Source organism: Dipodomys spectabilis, unplaced genomic scaffold (assembly GCF_019054845.1).
Source record: "Dipodomys spectabilis isolate Male_0828 unplaced genomic scaffold, ASM1905484v1 ptg000115l, whole genome shotgun sequence".
Taxonomy (NCBI): Eukaryota; Metazoa; Chordata; class Mammalia; order Rodentia; family Heteromyidae; genus Dipodomys; species Dipodomys spectabilis.
This window is the reverse complement of record NW_024870792.1, coordinates 12,793,618-12,818,349: the sequence shown is the minus strand read 5'-3', so window position 1 is coordinate 12,818,349 and position 24,732 is coordinate 12,793,618. Positions and strand designations below refer to the sequence as shown.

The window sequence follows — 24,732 nt, the reverse complement described above, 5'->3', positions numbered from 1 at the left end:
AGTTCTATGTAGAACTTAATTATCAAAGGTTTTTATAAAGATGAAATGAAGAACCTAACAGATTTCAACAAAGTACTTGCTGGATAAATGTCAGTTATTCTGTATAATTTCAGGAGCTTTTTGGCATAAATTCTCATGCTAGCTGACTGCTGACTTACTTGATGACTCGTTTCAGTTAAGGTATATTTACTGGTGATTTTTAGTCAGGTAGTTGGGTTTGGACACAAAATCTATATGCTAGCTACAGGTGAGCACAGAATGGTGGTGTTTTGTGTTCTGAGTATGGTGCCCTCTGCTGTCCATATTTATTAATGAGGAGAAACAATGAGCTCAGTAGATGGTGGCTGTCAGCATTACTAAGTTCTTATGTCTCAGATTTGATGAATGAGTGGCTTTAATTTCTCATTCTTCTTTTGAAAAGAAGATACGATCCCATAAACTGGGTGTGGTAGAGTGCATCCCAGCAACTGGAGGCATAGGTAAGAGAATCAAGGATTGCATCTGGCAAAAAAATTCCATGTAGCTGATGAGAAACTGAAACTTGGCACGTGACACCTGGTGTCACGTGACATCTAGAAGGTCACTTAATAGGAAAGGATCAATACAGACCAAATATACAGAATTGGATGCAACCTGGAGCATTATCACATACATTCTAGATAGCTCTGGAGCTCTTGGTACTAGACCAATCATAGTAGGTTTTAGAACGGGCCTTAGGTGAGTTCAAAAGTCAAAACCTGGGACTTGGGTTACTTACTAAAACATTTGTTTTTCAAAAATGTCCATCAACATGTTATTCAGCTTTATGCCTTCAACCCCATTGGAGTAGAAAATGTATATGGTGCAAAAGAGAATTCTTCTTCAAGTGAATTAAATTCTTGTTTGATTCACTACAGGCAAAACGGGACCTGCCCTGTCTTTGTGCCTCTGGCTCACAGTGAAAACATTCCTACAGGATTTGCCACGTATATTGTGTTTGCTGCCTAAGGCAACTGTCTGCTCTGATTCTATTACAGACTTGACCCCACTCATATTGATTGAAGTTCAAATAATTGTAGCTTATAGCAAGGACCCTTCCCTGTAATATGCCACAAGGGAAACTCTGAAAACAGAAAAGGGATGGTGAAAAAAAGCTCTCAAATAGTACATCTTTTTGATTGGTTAAAATGTTTTTAAAAGATACTATAAGATAACTTAGAAGACAGTATGGATACGTTGAATAGATTGAGTCTGAAAATATTCATACCAATTGTATTTAAAATATAAATGCAGCTAGATGCTGGTAGCTCACACTTACAATCTTAGCTGCTCAGGAGATTATATTCTGAAGATGGCAGTTTGAAGCAAGCTTGGTCAAAAAGTCCTTGGGACGATCTCCAATTAACTAGTAAAAAGCCAGAGGTAGAGTTGTGGCTCAAATGGAAGAGAAGTTTTTTTGTTTATTTGTTTGTTTGTTTTAGTTGAAACAGCAGAGAGATCAAGACCTTGAATTTAAGTTCCAGTTCAGGCACAATAAATAAGTAAAGAATAAACAAGGAATAAAATAAATGAGGAAAAATAAGTAAAGAAAAAATAATAAAATAAAATAAATAATATATAGTTGATAAATAAATAAGAAAAAATAATTAGCTAACAAGCTGGGTGTGCTGGTATATGCCTGTGATCCCAGCTATGAGAGACTAGATGTAGGAGAAAAACAAAGTGTAGAGTACCTTTCTAGCAGACACAAAAAAGGCCTTGACTGAGTACTACCAACACCTCCCCCTTCACCCCAGGAAAAAAAAACAAGCCCAAATCCAAAAACCACAAAAATGTCTTTCTTCCTTCTGTCCATGTGAGTTTAGATACCCTAATTTAGAATATTTCTGAATTCATATCTTTTGAATAAGCATTACCATTTTAATACTTAGCTCTCTCTATCTTCAAATCAAAAAATCAAACAATTGTGTATAACACACAGGTTACTACTTGTAGCATTAGAAGAAAAGTTATTACAAGCAGATATACAGCCATTAATTAAAAATATCTCTCTTTAATCCTCCTACTAATGATTTCTCTATTTATTTTCTCATACTAAACTTGGTGAATTCTCAGTGTTCATCACACTTGCCATAGACTAAGAATACAGTCTGGAAGTTGTGCTGTGGAAATCTTGTCCACAGTTAAATTTCAAAAGATTAAATCATCCTTAAGCAGGGAACAGTGGTTCACCCCCTGCAGTCCTAGCTACTTGGAGCCTGAAATCAGAAGGATAGCGTTTTGGGGCCAGGTTTGGCAAAAAAAAAAAAAAAGTTTGCCTAGCTTCATCTCAATCATGGCACGTGGCTATCATCCTAGCAATAGGAGAATCATAGTCCAGGTCAACCTGGCCAAAAAGCGAAAAGTGAAAGTGAGACTCTAGCTCAAAACTAACCAAAGTAAAAATTATTGAAGGTGTGGCTCAAGTTGTAGAGGGCATAATTTGCAAGTTCAAGGCTCTAGTTCAAACTCCATTACCACAAAAGAAAACTGTAAACAGTAACGGGGAAACAATCAATCTTCCATTTGTTTTGGAGGGAAGCTACTGGTGCAGCCCCACAGGTGGAGTGTGTGTGCTGAGCTCTCCGAGTTCCTGGGAAGCAGGCAAATGGAATACAGCTTGAGGCTCTAACCAAAGAGCGTGCATCCATGATGCTCAAAACTGATGGACATTTTCAATCAGACAAGGCTCTCTGGTGCTTTGGCAGCTCTCTTATCATTTGATGCCTTTTGCCTGAGACATTGCATGGGTATTCTAATTGCATTGGTTATTGTTTTCCCTCTGTTTCTCAGTAATACATTCTGTCTTTAGACCTGTGTGTTTGGCTTAATGTAATCTAGACAAAGATAAACAAATTTGCACAAGGTAATGAGCAGAAAGCATGCCATAAATATGTTCATCCTGAATGAATCACAATTTTCCCTCATGCATACAGCATTTCTTGTTCAAATTCAGTTACAAAAATCCCATTAGGAACTAGACGTTCAGACCTTTTTAGTAGAGTGAGACCAGCCCAGAGACTGGAGGGGAGAGAGAGGGAGCAGATGGGTTTTCTCTTATCAGACAACTAAGTCAAATTGGCCCTATGCCACACCACCATTTAGATCTTGGTTTTGTAAACTAAATCCTGTGATTACACTGGAAGTCCAACTCTGGAAAAGAATTTCTCTCAAAAGCATGTCTAGTCGGCGCTAGCCAAGCCTGAAATAGATCCCAGCCGTTTGGGTTATCTCAGCACAAGAACAGCTAAATACTGCCACAGAAAGCATGATCAGCAGTAAATCCTGGTTTGAAGTTATAGGTAGCTAGGAAGCAAAATCCTTCCAGACCACCCCACACCACACAACAGGAGCTTGGAAAACATGGAGAGAAGAAGGGATTCATTTTCACTTCTGTTTTTCTCCAGATCTCAACTCCTACAGCTCAGTTGGTATTTCAGATAAGTCCAAGTATATCAGGTTTTGCTTAGATGTGTGTATGTCCAAGTAGGAAAAGCTAGCTCTTTTCTAGGAAATCTTTTAAGTTTTTCTAAGTTTTCTCATAGTTCTTCAAAACTCGTGATTGTTTGTATGAATGTATTTGGTGTCACATTTAGCTTCTTCCATTTTTTTATAAAAGTGAGCTCGTGTAAGAAAATCTATAGCTAAAGTTTTATTTTGTTTATCTTGTACAAAGCAAGTAATAATTAAGCTTAGAAAAATACTCAAAGAGTGGATCCAAACAACGTACCTGTACACAATGGAATTTTAGTTATCCCTTAGAAAGAATAAGATTATGTCATTTGCTGGCAAATGGTTGAACAGAGAACAAATAATATTAAGTGAGGTAAGCCAAGCTCAGACAGACAATGCATGTGTCATCTCTCCTATGCAGAAGCTAGATCTAAAGTACACCAGAGCTTGGTAAATTATACAGGTCTCTTTGCATGGAAACATGGGTTTTGTTATTGTTGCTGTTGGCGTTTAGTTTTGCTTGTTTTGTTGTTTGTTCGTTTTGTGTGTTCTTTTTTTCTGTCTTGTGGGGTGGGTGAAGAAAATGGAGGGAAGAAGGATTAATAACTTCAGGCAAGGTACTTAGTAGACACTATGTGGGATGAATTATGCAACTTGTGGTCAGTGGTGCAGGGAGAAACTGGAGGAAAGCAAAGAAAAGATGACATTGTGCACAAAGAAATGTACTTACCACCTGACTTACAAGATAGTCACCCCTCTGTAAAATACTTGAATAGTAGCAATAAAATTATCTTAAAAAGACAATGCTCAAAGAGTAATATGATAGATAACTACATGAAAAGCTCTCTTATTTACAGTAATCACCATTATACTGTAAGATAGCCTGGTTGTCCTCTGTCTTGGTCATAAGCTTTTTACTAATAAAATTAAAAATAATGCACATCAAGCTCTGAGAATTAGATTTTATCCTCTAGGTAAATAAGTCTTCTAAGTGTTTTCCCTGTACATAGTACTACCTTCCAATGGTGTCCTTTTAAACATCATCCATTTTTGGATGCTTCTAATATATTTTCTCTTTATACTTACATACTCATAAATTACATATTTGAATCTGGTTTTCATTGGAAACCTAGCCAAAGGTAAATCATTTCAAGTATAAATAGCCTCTTAAGAAGAAATAGAATTGTTTCCCTTACCTTATACCCTGTACATTTAATTTGGACATTCTTATCTATGCAGACTTAACAAGCCTGCACTATAAAAGTCCTTTGTATAAAAAGTGGATGTTAGTTCTGATTGAAGTTTGGAACCAAAGCCAAAATTCATTTTGTCACATAAAAAATGTGTCAAATTGAACAAGAGAATTGTTAAACAATTCTCTTCAGTTGTATAATTTGTGTGAGTGAGAGAGAAAGAAACGAAGAGAAAAGGGTAGTGAAACCGACAGAGAGAGTGAGGCAGAGAGGGTAGGAGGGAATATGCTTTTTAAAGTGACTCTATGATGAGTTAATGACAAAGAATGTTTTTGCAACCCTAAGCAGTAGTAAACTGTTGACCTTTTCTGCTTATAATAGATGAAAACCAGGTGAGGACTTCTTTCTGCTGTTGTCTTTTAAGCAGAGCATTTGAAGCCTGTGATGACTAGGGAAGCTGCTTTTCCCAAATAATGTGCTTAATATTTAACCTGAACCTTATTTGTAAAGTTAGTCTAGAATGAATACATAAAACCTCCCAGATGCAATCTTCCAGCAATGGCAATGTATCCTTAACTTCCCCAAGATTAAAGTTGGACAGTGTGCCAGGTTTTAAAAAGCCAAATGTTTTCACAGGATAACTAATAAGTTTCCCAAAATACATCTACAATTTCAAACTAAAAATCTTAAAACCCAAATTCTCCATTCATGCATCCAGTCTTCACAGTTGAGTGGGAATATAAACCATTACTTTTAAATTAATAACTTTCAAGTGTGGAAAGTTATTTCATATTTGAAAATAAAAATAGATATCCTGCTTCTCATGGCAGCAGAAGTTGTTCCAACAGTTTGATTTTCCTTTTTGTGAAACAGAGCAGTTGACTAAGATCAGGATTAAAGGAGAGAAAAGGAATGTCAAATTTTAGACATATTAAGTTAATTGTGTCTATGTTTAGTGAAGGACTTTTTTTACTAGCACCCAAAAAATAATAAATCATCCTGAAAGAGTTCTTAGATTTAAGGCTAAGTAGCTCAAATAAAAAAAATGGCACAAGGATGTTGAGAATGATAATTAATTAAATGCAATAGGGAAGCAGCAGAAGAATTATCTCTCAGAAGCCAAGGGAAATACAAGTTTTAAGAAAGAGTAAGCTGGAGAACATATTTCACACCCGTAATCCCAGCTATTTGGGAGGTGGATATGCGAGGATAACAGTTTGAAAAAGGCCTAGACATAAAGTTAGTGAGATCCTGTCTCAAATTGGGTGTAGTATGAGCACCTGTAATGTAATCACAACTACGTGGGAGGCAAAAGTAGGAGGATTACCATTTGTGGCCAGCCCTGGGCAAAACCAAGGGGGAAAAAAAAATAAAGCGGAAAGGGCTGGAGACAGTTTTGTGGAAGAGTTTCTGCTTAGCAAGTGAGAGGCCCTGGGTTCAAATAAAACCAAGTATTACTAAAACATTAAAAGAACAAAAGAAAAAGTGAGTGTTTTCCAATGGCAGTGACTGAGTTATGAGAAAGTAAAATTAAACTGAAAGATAAAACAATTGAATAAAGAAAGCTAGAGACCACCCAGGAGAAGCTTGGGTGAAGAAATGAGGAGGAGGCTGCCACACTGGAGAACGCAGAGGAGGCAAATGAGGTAAGGGGAGGAGCCACCAACAATGACAGCTCTTTTCTAAGAGGAGTTCCAGGAAGCTTTTGTGTGCTTGTCTGTAAGCTAGAAGATACCTGTGCCTGCTTTTTTTAATGTTTTTTTTTTTATTGTGAAAATACTGTACAGAGGGATTACAGTTACATGAGCAAGGTAATGAGTATATTCTTATCAAGCATTGTTGCCTCCTCCTTTTTTTACATCAAGAAAAGAGGAGTATATAGGACAAGAAAAAAAAAACAAAGCAAAACAAGGCTGGATTGATGCCAGATGCACTTCTGAGATTAGGGTTAGGGAGTATGTGAAAATCTCTGCTCTTACCCTAACCTAGTTTTTCTTTTGTAACACTACATTCTCATGATCAGTTATTTCTTCTTCCTCACTTTTCCATTCTCACTTTTCAGGATTTCCACTTATATCTTATATCTAGATGTCCTCTCGGGGCTTTTGGAAGGACAGGAGGGAAGAGATCAAAGTCTTTTTCCCATTCATAACTTTCAAGTACCTAGAAGTGGCACCGAAAAACTATTCATTGAATGAAAAAGCAAAGTTGAGATTCCAGCTGAGTCCAGAGGGTTTTTGATGTTGTTGTTTGTTTCTAGTGCTAGAGATTAAACACCAGGAAAGCACTCTAACACTTAGCTATGACCCAGCCTACATGATATACCTCCTTTATTTTATTTTATTTTTATTCAAAGTAGGAGAATTCAGCTACAAGGCAGAGATGGCAAAGAGAGATTGCAAGTCTACTGAAAGTTAAACAGGCTGTGCATCAAAAGTCCTCTGGGGAAACCCCAGCATCTCATTTAACAAGTAACACAATGTATTTATCCCATGCAACATTTTCTTTTTAATTACTTGCCATCATGAAATATTAGGCTTCACTAAAAATTTCAGGAATGACTTGGAAAGCAATCTGTGTGGTGAAATTGACTCATATCAGTGCATGACAGCAATTGCCTGGATTTGAATCCCCTCTCTCCCCCAATACACATTCACACAAGATAAACCACAGGATCTCCACTGCAGAGCTGCCATCATTACTACTGTAGCCTCAAGCCTGAAATGTGTCCTCAGTTCCCATTTGTGATGAAGCTTGAGTTGCTGCTTTTCAGTCTGATTCATTCCCAATCAGTATTTGTATTATTTACCTGGCCACTCTAGTGTATACTGTCTGTAATCTATGATATCAGTGGGATTTAGTTTCCAAGTAAGTAGTGTTATCTTTAGGGTAGGGTGAGACAAAATAGTATTTTTTCATCATTTCCACAGGATCATGGCCTAAAATCCTACAAACATAAGACAGTTCAAGACCAGGCCTGGTGCGCATGCTTGAAATCCCAACTACATGGAAACCAACGGTTGGGAGGATCTCCATCTCACATGAGACCCTACTTGAAAAACACTAAAATGTATAAAGGACTGGGTCTAGCTCAAATGATAATGTACCTGCCTAGCAAGTATGAGGCCCTGTGTTCAAGCCCCAATACTGACCCAAAAATCAAATCAATAAAAGCATAATAAAAATCAAAAAAAGCATAATAGATTTACTTAACCAAGTCTTCATGACATGAAGAAATGCTCAGAAACGAAGATTTAAAGACCTAGTGAAAACTGTATTTTATGCTAAATCTAGGAAAAAAGTGGATAGTTGTTAAAATAATGGTAATAAACTGAAGGGAACATAGAACAGCTTATTTGTTCAGATTCCTTTTGGCCTCTGGGTCACAAGACGTCCAGTATTAAGTATTTTCCTTCATAGACATTGGGCTCTAAATGTGTAGCCATGTTAGATCTTTAATGGCTCTCCCCCCACCCCCATTTTTTTAAGGAAGTCAGTCCCCACTTAGGCATTAGAGTTTCAGTACTCTTTCCTAGGCATTTCTTCCTGCAAATGGAAAATGAAAGCTATAAACTTGGTTTCATATCCTGATTTTTGCCATGCATGTACTTTTTTTTTTGTACTAATTCCTGGGCTCAAACTCAGACCAGAAGAATAAAATGCTGGCCTAAAGGAAATGAGAATTACATTTGCATTGAGAAGCTTTGGGCTAAAGTGCTAGTTCTGGTGTCGATTCAGCAAAGATCTGAGGCATTTCATTTACTCATTGGCAAGCACAAAGTCTCCAGTTGTAATGGGATCAACAGACCATAGTGCTAGGCTATGGATGAACAGATTCTATATTTTTACACTGGAAAGTTCAAAAATGCTATAAGAAGGGATGTTGCTATCAAAAGGCAGGATGATAGAATTAGATATAGGAAACCAATAGAAGTGGCAGGAGCTCACTAATACTCAAAGCCAAAGTAGCAGAATTTGTTGAGAACATAGTTAAAGGAAAATCTAGAGAAGCTTCTCTTTGCTCTGTTTTCCAATCATTTTTAGCACATTATGACATCATGAGTGTAAGTATAGTCTTCCCATATTTGACTGAGGTGATCAAAATGACACACTGAGAGTTTTCCACAGATCACAGTGTTTCTGGTAGTAAAACTATTGCTTCAGGACCTAAGAAAAGCAGAGCATCAGCTGTGATGGTTTTGATCTCTGACCTGCAAACATTGGATACACATCCTTTCAGGGTACCTTGCTAATAGGAAAACAACTACTGATGTTTCTATGCCCCAAGCTTTCTGTAGCATGCATAGCCCTATTCCTGATGGTTCCAAAGCTTTAGAGGCCTGAGTTCTACCAAAGTTAAAAAAAATATTACATGAAAATTCCAGAAACAATTTAAAATTGATGAATTTTATATAGCCCTTACTATAGTATATTGCTTTATAATGTGTATTGTCATCAGTTGTTATGATTAATCTTACTGTCATGAATTTATAAATTAAGCTTTATCATAGATATATCCACAGGATTTAAAAAACAATGATTATTGGATTTACTCATTGTGGTGGTTTCAGTCAACTGGGAGGGGTCTTGGCACAGATGTTCCAGTTCTCATAACAAGTCTAAAGTTGAGCTGCAACTAGAGGATGCTACCAAGACACAGGGAAGCCTTTTTTTTCTGTTTCCCAGCTCATCAAAATTTGTTTAAAGCTAATGGTACAGAAGATAACAACGAGCCAGTTGCCTTTCCTTTTCTCTTCCCATCTCAAAAAGAAATTAGAATATCGTCTAATATAGCAGATTTCATTTTTTCAATACATGACTCTTGTCACCATGGCTGCTGACAAATGCAGACATCTGAACTTGCCCTGAGAACGCAGTGGTGTGGTCTCTGTTTGGACTCTGCAGCCTGAGGACCCAGAAGCAGCGATATTTCAGGCGAAACCCTTCAATGTCTGACATCATAGACATCCCAGCTCAGAATCTCACTTTTACTATTTAGAACATGAGTTCCTTTGTTTTCTTTAAGCCTTCAATTGATTAGAGGGGCACTGTGATAGAATCACAGAGCCAACTCAAATACTAATATCAGTTAGAGAAACATGACACTAATTTTGGCCACCTATCTTGGCACCCTATTACTCAGATGGCTCAAAAAATTAACCAAACAGATCCTTACACCTACCACAAGTACATATTTCTGTTCCTTTCAGACTTCACTCCCCATCCTCTGCTCTTTATTAAATATGTAGCTTCTTTGCTCTCTCATTTTTACCTTACATCCCTGACTCAGCTGACCAAATCAGCTCACAGGAATGGATTCTTCCCTACTACCAGGCATACAAGTGGTTTGGCAACCTAAGAGTACAGTTATTTATCATAATGTAGGGTACATTCTGTAATTACTGATACTCAGAGAGCTTCCTCTGCCCTGTATCCCCTCACCTGTTTGTTCTCCTATTACCTGAGCATCACCTGAGGTAAGTCTCTTTGTTGTTGTGTTTGTTGCTCCAACAATAGTATATCATATTATATGTGCCTATTATGCTGTATTCTTAATTCTTTTCATTAATTAGCTGTACAGAATAATAGGATCATAGATGGTATTTGCATAATTGTCTATTATATATTTATCCCACAGTCTATGTTTAGTAAATATTTTTCTGAATTAGTTAATTAATAGATTGACTACATAGTGGGAATTTTTTCAAATAAGTATGTCTTGAAATTTAAAAGAAGACATTCTAAGCATAGTAGAAGACAAGATTGATGGATTAATCAGAGTGATTTGGGTTTCATACGTCAAAAACCAACATAATGCCTATCAAAATGAAGTCCAAGAAATGGAAACATGAGGGGTTTTTTATTGTACTGTTTGTGGTTCTTTTTTCTTTTTCTTTTCTTTTTATCTTCTGTTTATTTTCCCCTTTGTTGCTGTTTTCGCTTCTGTACTCTTGTATGTATGTTTATCTGATTTGTGGAGGGGAAGGGGCAGCATAGGAACCATGACAAAGGAAGAACCAATTCAGCAATGATACTCACTAGACACTTTGTTGGAAATGAGCTATGCAGCTTTTGGGGGAAAGGGGCCTGGAGGGAAAAAAACTGGGAGAAAATAAAGGAAGAGGTGACACTGTTGAAAAAGAAATATACTCCATAGCTGACTTATGTAATTATAACCCTCTTTATGTTGTATGGTAGGCCCAATCAGAACAGAGAAGCCATCACCTAACAGGCTGATTTTGGAGTCCTTACTTGAGTACTAGTGGGCAGCAGTGGGGGACTCCTGTCACAAAGCCTTACTGCCCTGAATACAACTAACACATGGCTTATATAGTCCCCAAACCACACAAGTGCATGGAATTAATCTTTTTTTTTTTTTTTTTTTTTTGGTTGGTTGTGGGGCTTGTACTCTGGGCTTGGGCGCTGTCCCTGCGCTCTTCAGCCCAAGGTGAGCGCTCTGCCACTTGAGCCACAGTGCCACTTCCGGTTTTCTAGTAGATTTTTTTGGAGATAAGAGTCTCACAAACTTTCCTGCCTTGGCTGGCTTTGAAACGGGATCCTCAGATCTCAGCCTCCTGAGTAGCTAGGATTACAGGCGTGAGCCATCGGCACCGGGCTGGAATTAATCTTAAAGTAGAAAGCAAATCAGATGTGAACACAAAGTAAATAAAAAACCAGTGAACATTCAAATCTAATAAATATTTTAAATATAAGCAAAAACAAATCAAATGTGGACACAATCAAGGGAAATCAAGAACCAATCATCTAAGGAGAGTAAGACTTTTCTGGAACTTACCAACTCAAGACATATTTGTAAACTAAAGAATGTCCTCTATGGTCAAGGCCTTTTGCTTAGACCCAATCTCCTTAATTCGTTTAAATCACCTTTACAATAAAATACATAATAAATAACTAAATAAATACAGAAAGCCCAATTAGTTTAGGTAAAAGGGAAATTTATTGAAGTATTTGGTTATTTCATGCTATTAAAGTAAACTAGCTTCTAGGAAAGGAAGAAAGCAAAATATAATTAATATATTATATATATGATATGTTAGTTTTCCTGATAGATGAATAAAATTCATATGTGTGTATGTGTGTGTATGTGTCACATAGTCTTGATCTATTCATTTGTTGAAGGGTACCTGTGCTGATTCCTTAACTTGACTATGGTGAATAATGCAGCAATTAACATGGTTGTCCAAGTGGTTTTACTGTATCCTAGCTTGTAATCTTTGGATAAGTGCCCAAGAGGAGTATCACTCAATCATAGGGTAGTTCTCTAAGTTCCTTGAGGAATCTCAAAACTGTCTTCCAAAGTGGTTACAAGTCTAGAATTATAATACTTCTGTTTTTACTTTTTTATTCTTCTTTTTTCCCCAAGATTGCTTTTGTGATTCTGGGCCTTTTGTGATTCCATATGATGTTTTTTTTCTTATCTCTTACATTATAATTGCTCATATAAGTCAATACCTACACTCACAGTAATTTTGTACAAAGGCAAAAAAATAATAAAGCAACCATGACTACATCCGCTAAAAGGAAGACTCTGAATGTTACTACTATTCCTTCCTAATTTCATTTGTGGCATTCCTTTTTATGTTGGGATCTTGATTCTCATTTAGAAAACACACGAGCTACAACACTTTCCTGCCAGGAGACCAAAGGTATGTCACCTCTTGGAAATTGGTGTTGTCACGAAGGCAAACATATTAGAGGATCTATTTTTAATCTTCAGTTTCTACAAACATTTCTTGACTGTACCTATGCATGACCATATGAATTTTTGTATTTTTTTATTTTGATAAGTATTGCATTGAATTTGTAGGTCATCTTTGGCAGTATAGCCATTTTCACAATGTCAGTTTCATCAGTTCGAGAACATGGGAGTCTTTCTACTTCCTAATGCCTTCTTCAGTTTCTTTATGCAAAATTTTATGGTTTTATTTGTAGAGGTTCTTCACCTACATTGATTCTTCGGCTTGGTATTTAAAATTTTTTGAATCTATTGTAAATGGAGTTTTCCCCTTGATTTTCCTCTCTTTTTTTCTCATTGTTTCTATACAGAAAAGCTACTGATTTTTGTGTGTTGAATTTTTATCCCTCTAGACCCTAGTGCTTTTCACTATGAACCTGTGATGACGCATTACTTTAATAGGGAGCTACCCTGCCCAGTACCCTTCTGTATGACCCTATATTGACCATTACTTTAATAAGGAAGGATCCTATCTGGGGATAAAGCCTTCTATCATGTCAGCACAGGATGCCTTTCCTTTGTCATCTTAAAAAACTGCAGGTATTTGCTTCAGTGGTTATAATTGCACCTCTTCCTTGGTTATTTTATTTATATTGCTTTCAAAGCTAACCACTGACTCTTGTTGATCAATACTTTTTGTTTCTGGTATACTATTGTGTTCAACCAATTGTGGTCCAGTCTTACAAGTCAGGAGCCATTCTGTCTCTTTCTTGAAATTGCCTAATACAATTTAGCTCCATCATGGGTAGCTTATATTTTTAACTTCATTTCTAAAATCATGAGGAATGCATTAGCCTCAGGAGAAAAAGAGTTATCCAAAGGGTACTCGGCTATAGAAGGCAAAAAGGACACTCTATTAAAGTAATCTTCAACCTTGACTAGGCAGCAAGATCCTTGTGAAACTTACATACATATAGATATGTTTTGTATATGTAAATGTGTATATAGTTTTATGTATATAATGTATACATAATCATGTGAATAATTATAAATATATGTATATGCACACATGACTTGCTCTAGCCTCTGACTTACTGATAATCATATGTGTTCTTCATATTTTGCTAAATAAAGCCAGACTATCCTCCAAAAGTATAATTTGTATTCACACTTCTAACAATAATATGTGATGGTATATTCTCACCCATCCTCCCAGGATTTATTGCTAAATCTTTCATCTTGGCTTTAAACTTGGGCAATGGCTTTGGCAAAATGTGTGATAGGTAAAAAATAGTAAAACTTATGAATACCTGTAAGTATCACAAGCATATTGTCCATATATATATATATATATATGTACATATATATATATATGTATATATATACCTGTGTCCTGAATACAGAATCATATTATGATTTACTCTTCTATAGAAAAAATTTTCATAAGTTACAGGGAAGTGATCATGAATTGATTTGCAATTGTAATGAGTGACTACCATCTTGTAACAGAGGTTACAAACAAAATAGTTTCCTTCAAGTAAATTAGAAAGATACAGACTCACAGAAAGTCTAGATCACTATGTGATTTTCTTTTGAATGAAATCTATACATCACTGATCTCTGTGACCTTCAATGTATTATGTGTGTCTATTCATTATAAATGAATGACAACAGGATTAAACAGAATACAAAATATAAGAAAATATTTTGGAAAACTTAAAGCATATTTTTGATCTTAGATGATAGACTTTTCTCAAACAGCTTTTCTGTACCATATAAAGATTGAATTAAATATCTCTAGCTTAATATTTTCAATAAAATGAGGTCAGTACTGAAAGAACTATTAGCAAGTGGCCTTCCTAAGGTCACTGATATTTCTTTGAACCTAGTAACTTTTCAGAAAGTAAATGCTTGTTTAGTGTACCTTGCAAATACTGTTTTCAAGCTTGCTGTTCCCCTTTAAGCTAACCAGCATATTGCTCATAAATGAGAGTTCAAGTTTTTATTCTACAAATTGAAGCTCTTCTCTTTTCTCTATTAAAATACTCCAGATGACTTATTTATTTATTACTATACCAACTGAATTGTTCATCTTTAAACTGAAGAGGTTGGAGTAGTATTTATGATTATTTAGAGATCAGAGACTCTGACATTCTGCTAAGAGCTATGAGACTTCTTCAAAAAAGCACAAATATGACTATAAATAAAATTCCAAGAGGGTCAAAGGCTCTCCAGAATACGCCCACAGATTCCCTAGAGGACTTCAGAATGATTTATAATGTCTAAAGTATTTGGTTGTACAAAACAACAACAAAAATAATCTACTTTGTTTGTTGCTCCTAATCTACTTATGTTTGTGTGAATTTGTTTTAAAAAATAGATTTTCTTTGTAGATTAATAGTATCTCAGGATGAGTCAAGCTATTGTAGGTCCATCTACAACCTGCCTCAGAGGTGGAGGTTTAACTTAGACTTGAACATGTACAGTGATGGGGAGGTCATTCACATGCTTATTGCTGAGCAAACACAGAGAATTTGGGAACTATCTTCTCATACATGTCAGACATGGACCCTCCATACATGATATAGCAGTCATATGTAGATTAATTTTATTTTTTCAAATATTTTAGGAGTTGAAAGATAGCCTCTGTTGTCCTCTCTTGACTTTCTCCATGTTAAACATCCCAGTTTCACCTACAACTTCTCTACAAAAGTGCTTTCATAATGCTATTTTAAATCCCTATGATCCCTTTCAATGGCCCTCATGAACAGTGGATCCCAGCCCTGGGTAGTACCTTGTGGGAAAAATCTAACCAACATAGCATTAGAGAAAAGTCCTGTTCTGAAACTGCTGGCCCTGCCATTGACAATACCCCAGCACAGTCTAGAGCTCTGCTGCTAGAAACAGCTAACTCTTGTAAGAGATTGCTGAAACCTCACTATCATAATTAACGCTGCTCTCATACTCTAATTTTTGGAAACAAAATTACCTTCCTTAAAACAAAAAAAAAAATCTCCATTCATGGGCTGGGAAGGTAGCTCAATGGTAGAGTGCTTGTCTTGCATGCATGAGACCTTGGGTTCAATTCCTCAGTACCATATAAGCAGAAAAAGCCAGAAATGGCTCTGTGGCTCAAGTGGTAGAGCGCTAGCCTTGAGCTGAAGAGCTGAGGGACAGTGCCCAAGCCCAGAGTTCAGGCTCCATGACAGAAAAAATCTCCACTCACATCTACTTTCATTGCTTTGGCCATTATTCTAGCTCTAGAAACCTTTACAAATATGAGTTGTCATTGTGTCAACTCTTTCTTTCCCCAAATTTTGTGGAATCTAAAATATAAAAAGCCTTCCATCTTTTACTGCAAACATTTAAAAAAAGAACAAAACTTAAGTGTGATATGGAAAATACAAACTTTCTTTTATTTAATCAGCTGTATATAATTCTTCACTTGGTTGTTTTACCTCTTCATCTATTCCAAATTGAACCACATCTAATCACCTGAACAACAGAGTTGAAAAGAGCATACTGATGAGAGACAATATTTATTTCTTTTGCTTTTCTTCTTTTGCTCAGTCTGCTTTCTTTTCTCCATCTCTCCTTATATATGCATAATACATATCCTGGTCTGATGCATTTTCCTCTGTATTCACTTTGTATTGGAGAATGTACCTCCATTGTATTTCCTTGGATTCTTTACATCCTCTTTCAGGCAGCCAAGCTGGGTCTGTGCTTGCCCTTGCAGGCTCTCTCCCAATGCCAAGCCATAGCCCATGTGCAGGTGGAAGAGTTTTCCTTACGTTCATGAGATTTAGCAGAGGAGTCTCTGGGAATTTCATCACCATCTCCGGTTTACTTTCCTCCACCCTTTTAATTATTTAAACCTCTGTGTTTGGGGATGAAAGAAAAAGACAAAGACTGGAAGTGGTGCTGTAGCTCAAGTGGTAGAGCGCTCGCCTTGAGCTGAAGAGCTGAGGGACAGCGCCCAGGCCCAGAGTTCAAGCCCCACGACCGACAAAAAAAAAAAAAAAAGACAAAGACATTATTAAAGTCCTAAGTAGATGTCACACCTTTAAGTTCATCAACACTGCATTTATAGCCAAGTAAATACTTCAGATAAGAAAAGGGAAATATTGGTCCAAAGGCTGTTTCAAACCACAAATTAGCTAATTTTCCATTGTAATATTGAAAGAAGGCATCAGCAGAGTTACTGAAAACCAAAGAATTGGTTGTAAATATTCTAGACAAAAACTCTGGGATAAATAAGATGTACACAACTTTTGCCTCATCAGACTTTTCTTGTGGAAATACTTTACTTAACAATTGACTAGACTGAGAAAGGAACTCCCAAAACTTGCCCAAGTGAATGATTTTCCTTCATAAAGGATTTGGTTTTCTTTTATAACTATGTGATCTTTACTATAAATTAAGTAAAATGTCAATCTATGGAAACAAGAGAACCTATATTCAACTGTTGTAAATGAATACTTACTAATAGTTATATAAGCTAGACATCTTAATTCCTGATTTTTTCAACATTTGATTCCTTTGTTCAGACAAATGAATGTTTGCATTATGTCATTGAGCTTTATTTACCGAACACCATCTCAAACATAATTTCATTACTTGTGGATGAAGGAAATGAATTTTAGAGTTAATAGAACCTTTGCAAACTTGGATGTATACAGTGAACCTAAACTCAAGGAAAATGACAGGGGGCTGGAGGTTTCCTGCAGAAGGAACTTATCATCTTCTGAGCCAGGTTTAGGCGTGGTTCCTTAAATCTATGATGGATCTTAGCAAATGATAGGAAAGTTGGGTCAGCCTCCAAAATGCTAAAAATAAGAATTAATTAGATAATGGAAGTTTTATTTACTCACTATTCAGTATATATTTAGGGACTATGATGTGTCAGAACTTCTTTTAACATTACACCACCTTATAATTTTAAACAAATTACTTTATTGTCTTTAGTTCTAAGTTCACCATCCAGGTACTGGATCTGTGAAGCTTAATGATTCATATACTTAAGATAACAACTGAGTGATGCTTTGGATATTCAATGAACTATTCCCCATTTAGAGTTCTTTTCCATGGAGTTTATATAATATGAAATAAATTTAATTTCTTAATGTGAATTTCTTTCTATGATCTTGGGTTAGCAGGAATCACGAATGATCTGTATTTGCAGATGAAATTAAAATATTTAAATATTATTATAACTGATCAAGGATTTTTGCAGGTTAATCCACCAGGTCCAAGGATGTCTGCCATACTGTACTCTGAGACTTACAAGTTCACATATTTATTAAATTTTTATTTCATAGCAAACATGAGCAGTAATTTCCTTCATTTATCCATTAGGAGTGTTTTCAGTAGTACTTAGCAAATATCACAAACCAATGTACTAAAACATAAAATGTGTAGGAAACTTTCCATTTTAAACATTACCAAATGTGCAGAGTATCAGCTATTAGTGTCTTAACAAAAGAAGTGAGAGATCGTTTTATAGGTTCATAATTTTATGAATGGTTATACCTGTGGCCTTCTATTTCATATTCCAAATTTGAATTAATTTTGAAAAGTATCTGAAGGAGGTTAATGTGACATTGAGGAAAGAGCATGCAAAACTGTTCTTTCATTAATTTGATCAGTTATGTAGACAATAAATTTTAATAAGTATCTAATGTTTGGCCAGCACTGGGCCAAAAGAAGAATCCAAATTGCAACTGACTATTTCCTGACATCAAAAAGATTGAGTTAATGAGGATGATATTAACAAATAGGTTTGTAAGGGAACGGATGCAAGAGGTGATCCAGGTGCAATGGAGGGTTGAGGTAATCTTCAGAGGAGGTAAGCTGAACTTGAAAGATGACTGGTGTGTAATTGGGCATGCCAGGAGGGGAAGGAGGAAGATGCAAAGCCTGGAGGATTGAGAAAAAGGAGGAGTAGGTTATCATTGGTAGAGTGGGGAAGGTGAGAAGAAGAGCTGGAGAAATAGGAGGCTCATTATATAGAGAAAGACTTGCATAGCAGGCAAAAGTAAGCCAATATTTCTTTCCAATCTCTAAGCCCAGTTATTGAAACACTTTGAAGAGAGGTTCCATAATCCAATAGAAGACTAACAGTATTGTGATTGTTTTGTTGTTTACACAGTATAGAAATGGCATATACACACTCTTTTGTTCTTAGGAGTTTCAATGGTTCTCCTTGTAGCTGAATTCAGGGATGCCAAAAGCAATATTTGAACTAAATGATACATCAGAATTATAATAAGAGCCTGCAAGCAGAGTTTTGGTTAATAGAGTTTTAATAGACTGTGATGTAATCCTTAATAGAGAAGATTTAATTATAAAAGATAACCTGCTCTAATGGAAATTTGGCTGGGTAAAGTTTTTACCAGTAAGTAAATTAAAAGATTTATATAGGATTACATTGTTGACATTTTTTGTTTTGCTTTTCTTCTTTTTTAATAAGTTTTTTATTGTGAAAATACCATACAGAGGGGTTACAATTACATGAGGAAGGTAATGAGTACATTTCTTATCAAGCATTGTTGCCTCCTGCTTAGTTTTTTTCCCTACCATCCCTGCCCTCTCATCTCCAGAACTATACTTTCCGCTGTCCCCCCCAAAGTTGTAAAGTTTGTTTTTCAACATAGCATCTTGTACATCTCATTGTTGCAATAGGTCCACCTGTATCCCTATTTAAAACAATTTGTTTTTTCTCCTTCCCTCCCCAAATTATACCAACATCAAATACAGCGAAAAGTGAAGAACACATAAACACAATGAAAACTTTCCACTTCTCTTGCAACAAAACGGAATCTGCTTTCACTTAAACTTTGCCTTTTTTTGTTTTTAAATCATTTTAGGGGTTAAGCACCTGAAAGGCCAGAATGAGCCAGCATTTCCTGAAGAAGAAGAAGGCATGAATGAAAGGGAGGAGCAGTGTGACCATTAATTGCTGGTCTGCAGCAGCACATTTTCTTGAGAATAACTGGACTGTTGACTTTTCTGAACATCCCATGGAACTCTTCTGCTTAGCTTCTGGAAGCATTCTCCACTCTGCAGCCCACACTCACACCTCCTGGAAGGCCTCTTTGACTGAACTTTAGAACTAAGTATAGATTATTACACACTATTACCCCCAAAGTATAAGCGTGTATTTTACCGTGTTTTTGCTTTTGAGCTACATAGAGTTTAAAAACATGTGTCTGTTCTAACTTTATTTCCAGAGCTTAATCCATTATATCCTACTAGTAAGGTTTGCTTTCTGAAGTCAAATGTAAATAGCATCACTTTAAAAGTAATAAGTAAATATTAAATACACTTAGAATAAGTGTATAGGGGTGGTTAACCTAAAGGAGAATGTCTAATGATTCTCTTAAGATTTGCATTTGTCATATGTATAAAACAGAATAGCATTTACTTCAAAATGAAGAACTTCATAAATCTAAAACACTACATCAAATGTTAAACATTTCCACTCCCAGCCATACATTAATCGTTACTTAAGGAATCATAGAATTGTCCCCGGTTAAGTCTAACCTATGTGATATGTATTTCCCAACATTTTGTAAAGAAAGATGCAGCCAGGTAACAGTGGTTCACACTTACAGTCCCAGCTACTCAGAAGGTAGAGCTTTGAGGATTGCAGTGTGAAGCCAGCCTGGGAAGGAAAGTCTGTGAGACTCATATCACCGAGAAATCACCAAAAAGCTGAAAGTGGAGCTGTGACTTATGTGGTAGAGTGCTAGTTGTGAGTGACAAAGAAAAGAGACAGTGCCCAGGCCCTAAATTCAAGCGAGAGAGAGAGAGAGAGAGAGAGAGAGAGAGGAGAAAAGAAGGAAGGAAGGAAGGAAAATCTGCAATATAGTATACCAAACATCATTGGCCCCATTTCAACTGTTATTTGACATTTTCTCTTATATTTGGATACATCATTACCATTTTATGTCTTCTGTATCAGAAAATATGATAATCCATTAATTTATCTGTATATTTAATTTTCTCATCAATACAACTATGTTTTATGAGCTTCCCTAGGAAGGCACTCTGTTGTGGGGGTTATAAAATAAAGATCACTCTTCCTCTATTGACAGGCATTAGTATAGAGAAAGTTTATATAAGATTCTATCTATATATTGAAAATTACTTTTTCATAAGAAAAAATTGGCATTATGAATGATTTTAATTATTCAGGACATCTGAATACAAAATTCATGGGGTGGACTTATATTAATTCTTGAAATGAGAAATACATGAACTTCTCAAAAATCAGAAAGGGGGAATTAAAATAGGCAGAAACATGGAAATGCAAAGGTCACTGTGAAATCTTACCATTAAGATTCAAAAAGGGAAATGATTGTTTTTATGTTTGAATCTGAATTTATGGTACAGTGACTAAGAGTTATGTGAAACTATTAGAGAATGCATTAAAAATAGTACTTAGTTCAGTTGTATATTTGCAACTTGTTGAAAAGTAGTACCATAAGTATGAACAAATTCCCTCTTTCCCTCTATAGATTTTTAAAGCATAGAAACAAAATAATCATCTAAATAGCTGGGAAAGTATTATCTTAACATTTGGAACCATTGTCTGTCTTTTTGTCTGTTTTCCTTCCCTTCCTTTCTTCCTTCCTTTCTTCTTTCCTTCCTTCCTTCCTTCCTTCCTTCCTTCCTTCCTTCCTTCCTTCCTTCCTTCCTTCCTTCCTTCCTTCCTTCCTTCCTTCCTTCCTTCCTTCCTCCTTTCTTTCCTTTTTCCTCCCTCCCTTTCCCTCCTCTTCTATTCTTCCTTTCCTCCTTTTGTCTCTCTTTATATCCTGTCTTTTTTCTTTATGTTCTTCTCTCATTCTCTTACCTCTTTCTCCAGACATCTATTTTTTTCTGATAAGCCTGTTTCTTTGAAAACTTTTTGGTGTTTGTAGACAACCTGCTATGTCTGGTTTCTCTCTACTTAAGTTTCTCTTTACGGAAAACCAATGTAAAGTCTCTGTTTAAAATGATTTGAAATTACTTGTGTTGGAAAATATCCTAACATCTCTTCAGAGTATGACACCCTGAAATACTAGCAAATAAAGTTGATCTTTCCTTTCCTTAAACTATCACTTTTATACATTTTTTTTCAGAAGGATTTGGGCAAACAAAAAGAAACTCAAGCTTTTGCTGATTTTGCAACATCATTTGTGGAAATAAGCAGCATGGTTTCTGGATTCATCTGTGCTCCATTCTTGAGAATACAAAGATTTCAAAATTAAAAGCATAAGTTTTTCTTGGAAATTATTGGTTTCTCCTATTCTTTTCTCTTCTCTCAAAATATAAAGAGATCACCGCTACAAGCATTATTTTTCTTTTGGCTTTTTCAGAAATTTGAAGGAAACCAGCTGAGATAATGGGTTTTCAATTTCCTTTCACACAATTATATGATCTTTTAATTTTATTATATTAGAAAAACAACATGGCTTCAGTTTGGCTGAAGGTACCTGCTTTTGACAGAAACAAAACCTTGTATTTCCCAAAACATATGATAGTACACAAGCTTTAAGTCATTCTCACTTGAATTCAGCTTCAACCTCTATCATGTTTTGGACTCCATTTCTCTATTTATAAAATAGGTATAGTAATATTTAATCTATTGTGTTGTTATGAGGCTTAAGATAAAATCTGTTAAATGAGTAACATAGTGAGCATTTAATAATGATAACTATTATTTATTTTTGTTTGATTTAGAAAAAGTATCTCAGAGAACATCTATCTAAACTTCATCTAGATCTGATAGTGTAAATGCCTATGATCCTACCACTCTGGAAGTTTGAAAGTTCAAGACCAGCCAGGGCTAAGCAGAGAAACTCTGTTTCAATTCAGAAGGTAGGTGAATGACTAAATAAAAGAATAACTAAATTTCATCTAAATTATATTCTCTTCAACATCATAGATAAGCTATCTCTCTTCTTCCTCCAACTAACTTGAATCATTCTTCAGTGTTAATTCCTTTCTTTTCTTCCATTCTTACCTCTTTTTATTCACTTCTAAATACCCAGAATACCTTTAACTGCTTTCTTTTGTCTCAGCCATTCAAATTTTGAGAAATGATCTGATTTCTTTTAAGTGGTCTCATTTCATCCATAAAACATTTTGAGTTCCTGCTAGACTTTTCTCATCATCCTGACCACTGACTTCTGAAACCCCTCCAATTGCTTATATCAAAGGCAAGAAATGTTCTATCAGGTATGTAAGATACAGATTTCTTTTCTATCTACTTATTCATGAGAAAAAGGTAAAGAATGTGGCAGAGCAGAATAGGACTCTAGGTAGAGTTGTTTCTATTGCACAATCAATTTGTATCAACTTATAAGGTACCTTTCTTCTTGGAGATGTCCAAAATAAGGGTCAGTGAATTAAAAATTCTCAGAATAATTTCTGTTTTTAAAATTATTTTTTATATAGGCCAATGCCTTCAATGCTGTAGAAAATAAGATTATTTTAGGTTGGCCCAAACCAAATTAGTACTATTTTTATTTTTTGTAGTTAAATAACACCATAATATGTAAAAGAAAAATACATAACCAGCATTACCAAATCTATGATTATAGCAATTATTGCTTAAGTTGTGATAAATTGAAAGGTGAATGTATTTAACTCCAGTTAAAAATATAAGGTAACTTTATAAGACTCAGTTCCTTCAAATCATGAAAGCATATCTAATTGGATAAACTTTTGAAAGTATTACTTTTAGATATTGTCAGATAAATTAAGTTGTAAGTATTACAGTTAATTCAATTGCAGTATGGATTTATGAATTCAAAAATAAAACATGTATATTGCATTAATTTAGAAAAGTCTTTGTATGCTGTTTCTTCTAGATCTAAAATAATTTAAGTTCAAAATGAATAAAGGAAAAAGCAGCTCCACTTATATGAAAGTGTTCATGCCAATATGCCATTGTGAGAACAAAAGCTATTGGAAGAAATACCTTTATTTATTTTATACATCATTTGATTAAAAAATGAGCAATTCTTACAGCTCTAGCAGGCAAATTAACTAATGTACATATTGGTGAAATGTGAAATCTGTTAAAGAAATTAAGTGATTGCATTTCATAAATTAGGTGACTGCACTCTGAAGAAGTAAATATCAAAGAAAGAGCTTCGAGAAAATGCTGGGGGTCATCTTTAGTTTTAAATTACATTCAAATAACTACAGTGCTAAGCTTTGCAAACATCCCACATGCCTTGGGATGCAATGAAGATAAAAATGTCTATTTTGTGATGGAATGTGAATTTAATGGGATAATAGACATGAATGCCTAAGTGCCTGGCTGTGTTTGGTATGAAACCTGTTGTTCAGCTGTAGATCTTTCTCTGACATTTATTTTGTGCAGATACTGGTACAGCAACTTCCCTCGTTGTACTGACTATTTTATGCAGATAATGGAGACGATCTATAGATGAAAGATCAAGGAGAAAACTAGGTAGGAAAAAATTTAAAGAGGCAAAGATCTAAAAAAAAACTCTAGCTAAAGTATATTAAAATTATTGGGCTCATCTTTATTTTTATTTCTGCTCTATTAATAGGACTTCACATTTCCTTTTCCTTTCTGACTTTCAATAACAATGAGGCTAATTTGTGGGGATGAGCACAGCGAATCCCAGAAGCTGCCATCATTTTTGTCATGCTAGAACCCTAAAAGTAACAGTAGGAACTCTTCAGCAAGTTCATTTTCATATCCAATGTTAAATTATAATGACACCGTTAACAGAAGGCCCCTTGAAGACTAACGAGAAACTCAGAAGGCTTGTATACTGCTATTGAGACCAGACTAGAAATGTGAATAGTTTTTGAGCTAGAAAACATCACTGAGGTCTGGTTTATGTCGTTCATTTTAAAAAGAAAAGAAAAATAAAGCCTAGAGATGTTTTTCTCAGGTATATGCACACAGACTATTTGAAACATGTCAGATAGAAAAGTATTCATTAGCAAATAATAGAAAAATCAGCAAACAATGACACTGAGTTCAGTTTCTGTTCTGTTCTGTAATAAAATACCCAGGACTACCTGGGTACAGAAGCTCACACATGTAATCCTAGCTACTCAGGAGGCTGAGATCTGAGATCACAGTTTGAAGCCAGTCCCTGCAGGAAAGTTCATGAGACTCTTATCTCCAATTAATCACCAAAAAAAAAAAAAAAAAACCCTCAAACAAACAAAATGGAAGTAGCACTGTGACTCAAAGTGGTAGAGCATTAAACTTGAGTCAAAAAGCTCAGGGACACCACCCAGGCCCTGAGTTCAAGCCCTATCACACACACACACACACACACACACACACACACACACACACACACACACACACACACACACACACACACACACACT

The 24,732-nt window shown here is 35.6% G+C and overlaps 1 protein-coding gene across 3 annotated transcripts in view; it reads left to right on the top strand.

Moving 5' to 3' along the window:
• The window catches only part of Ppp1r1c (protein phosphatase 1 regulatory inhibitor subunit 1C), a 96,990-nt gene extending 77,672 nt beyond the window's left edge, over positions 1-19,318 (top strand). For all 3 annotated transcript variants that reach the window (XM_042688389.1, XM_042688388.1, XM_042688387.1), the window contains one exon: positions 19,230-19,318. In XM_042688389.1, coding sequence (XP_042544323.1) covers positions 19,230-19,318 — 89 coding nt within the window. The remainder of the gene's footprint in view (positions 1-19,229) is intronic.
• The last annotated feature ends 5,414 nt before the right edge of the window (positions 19,319-24,732 follow it).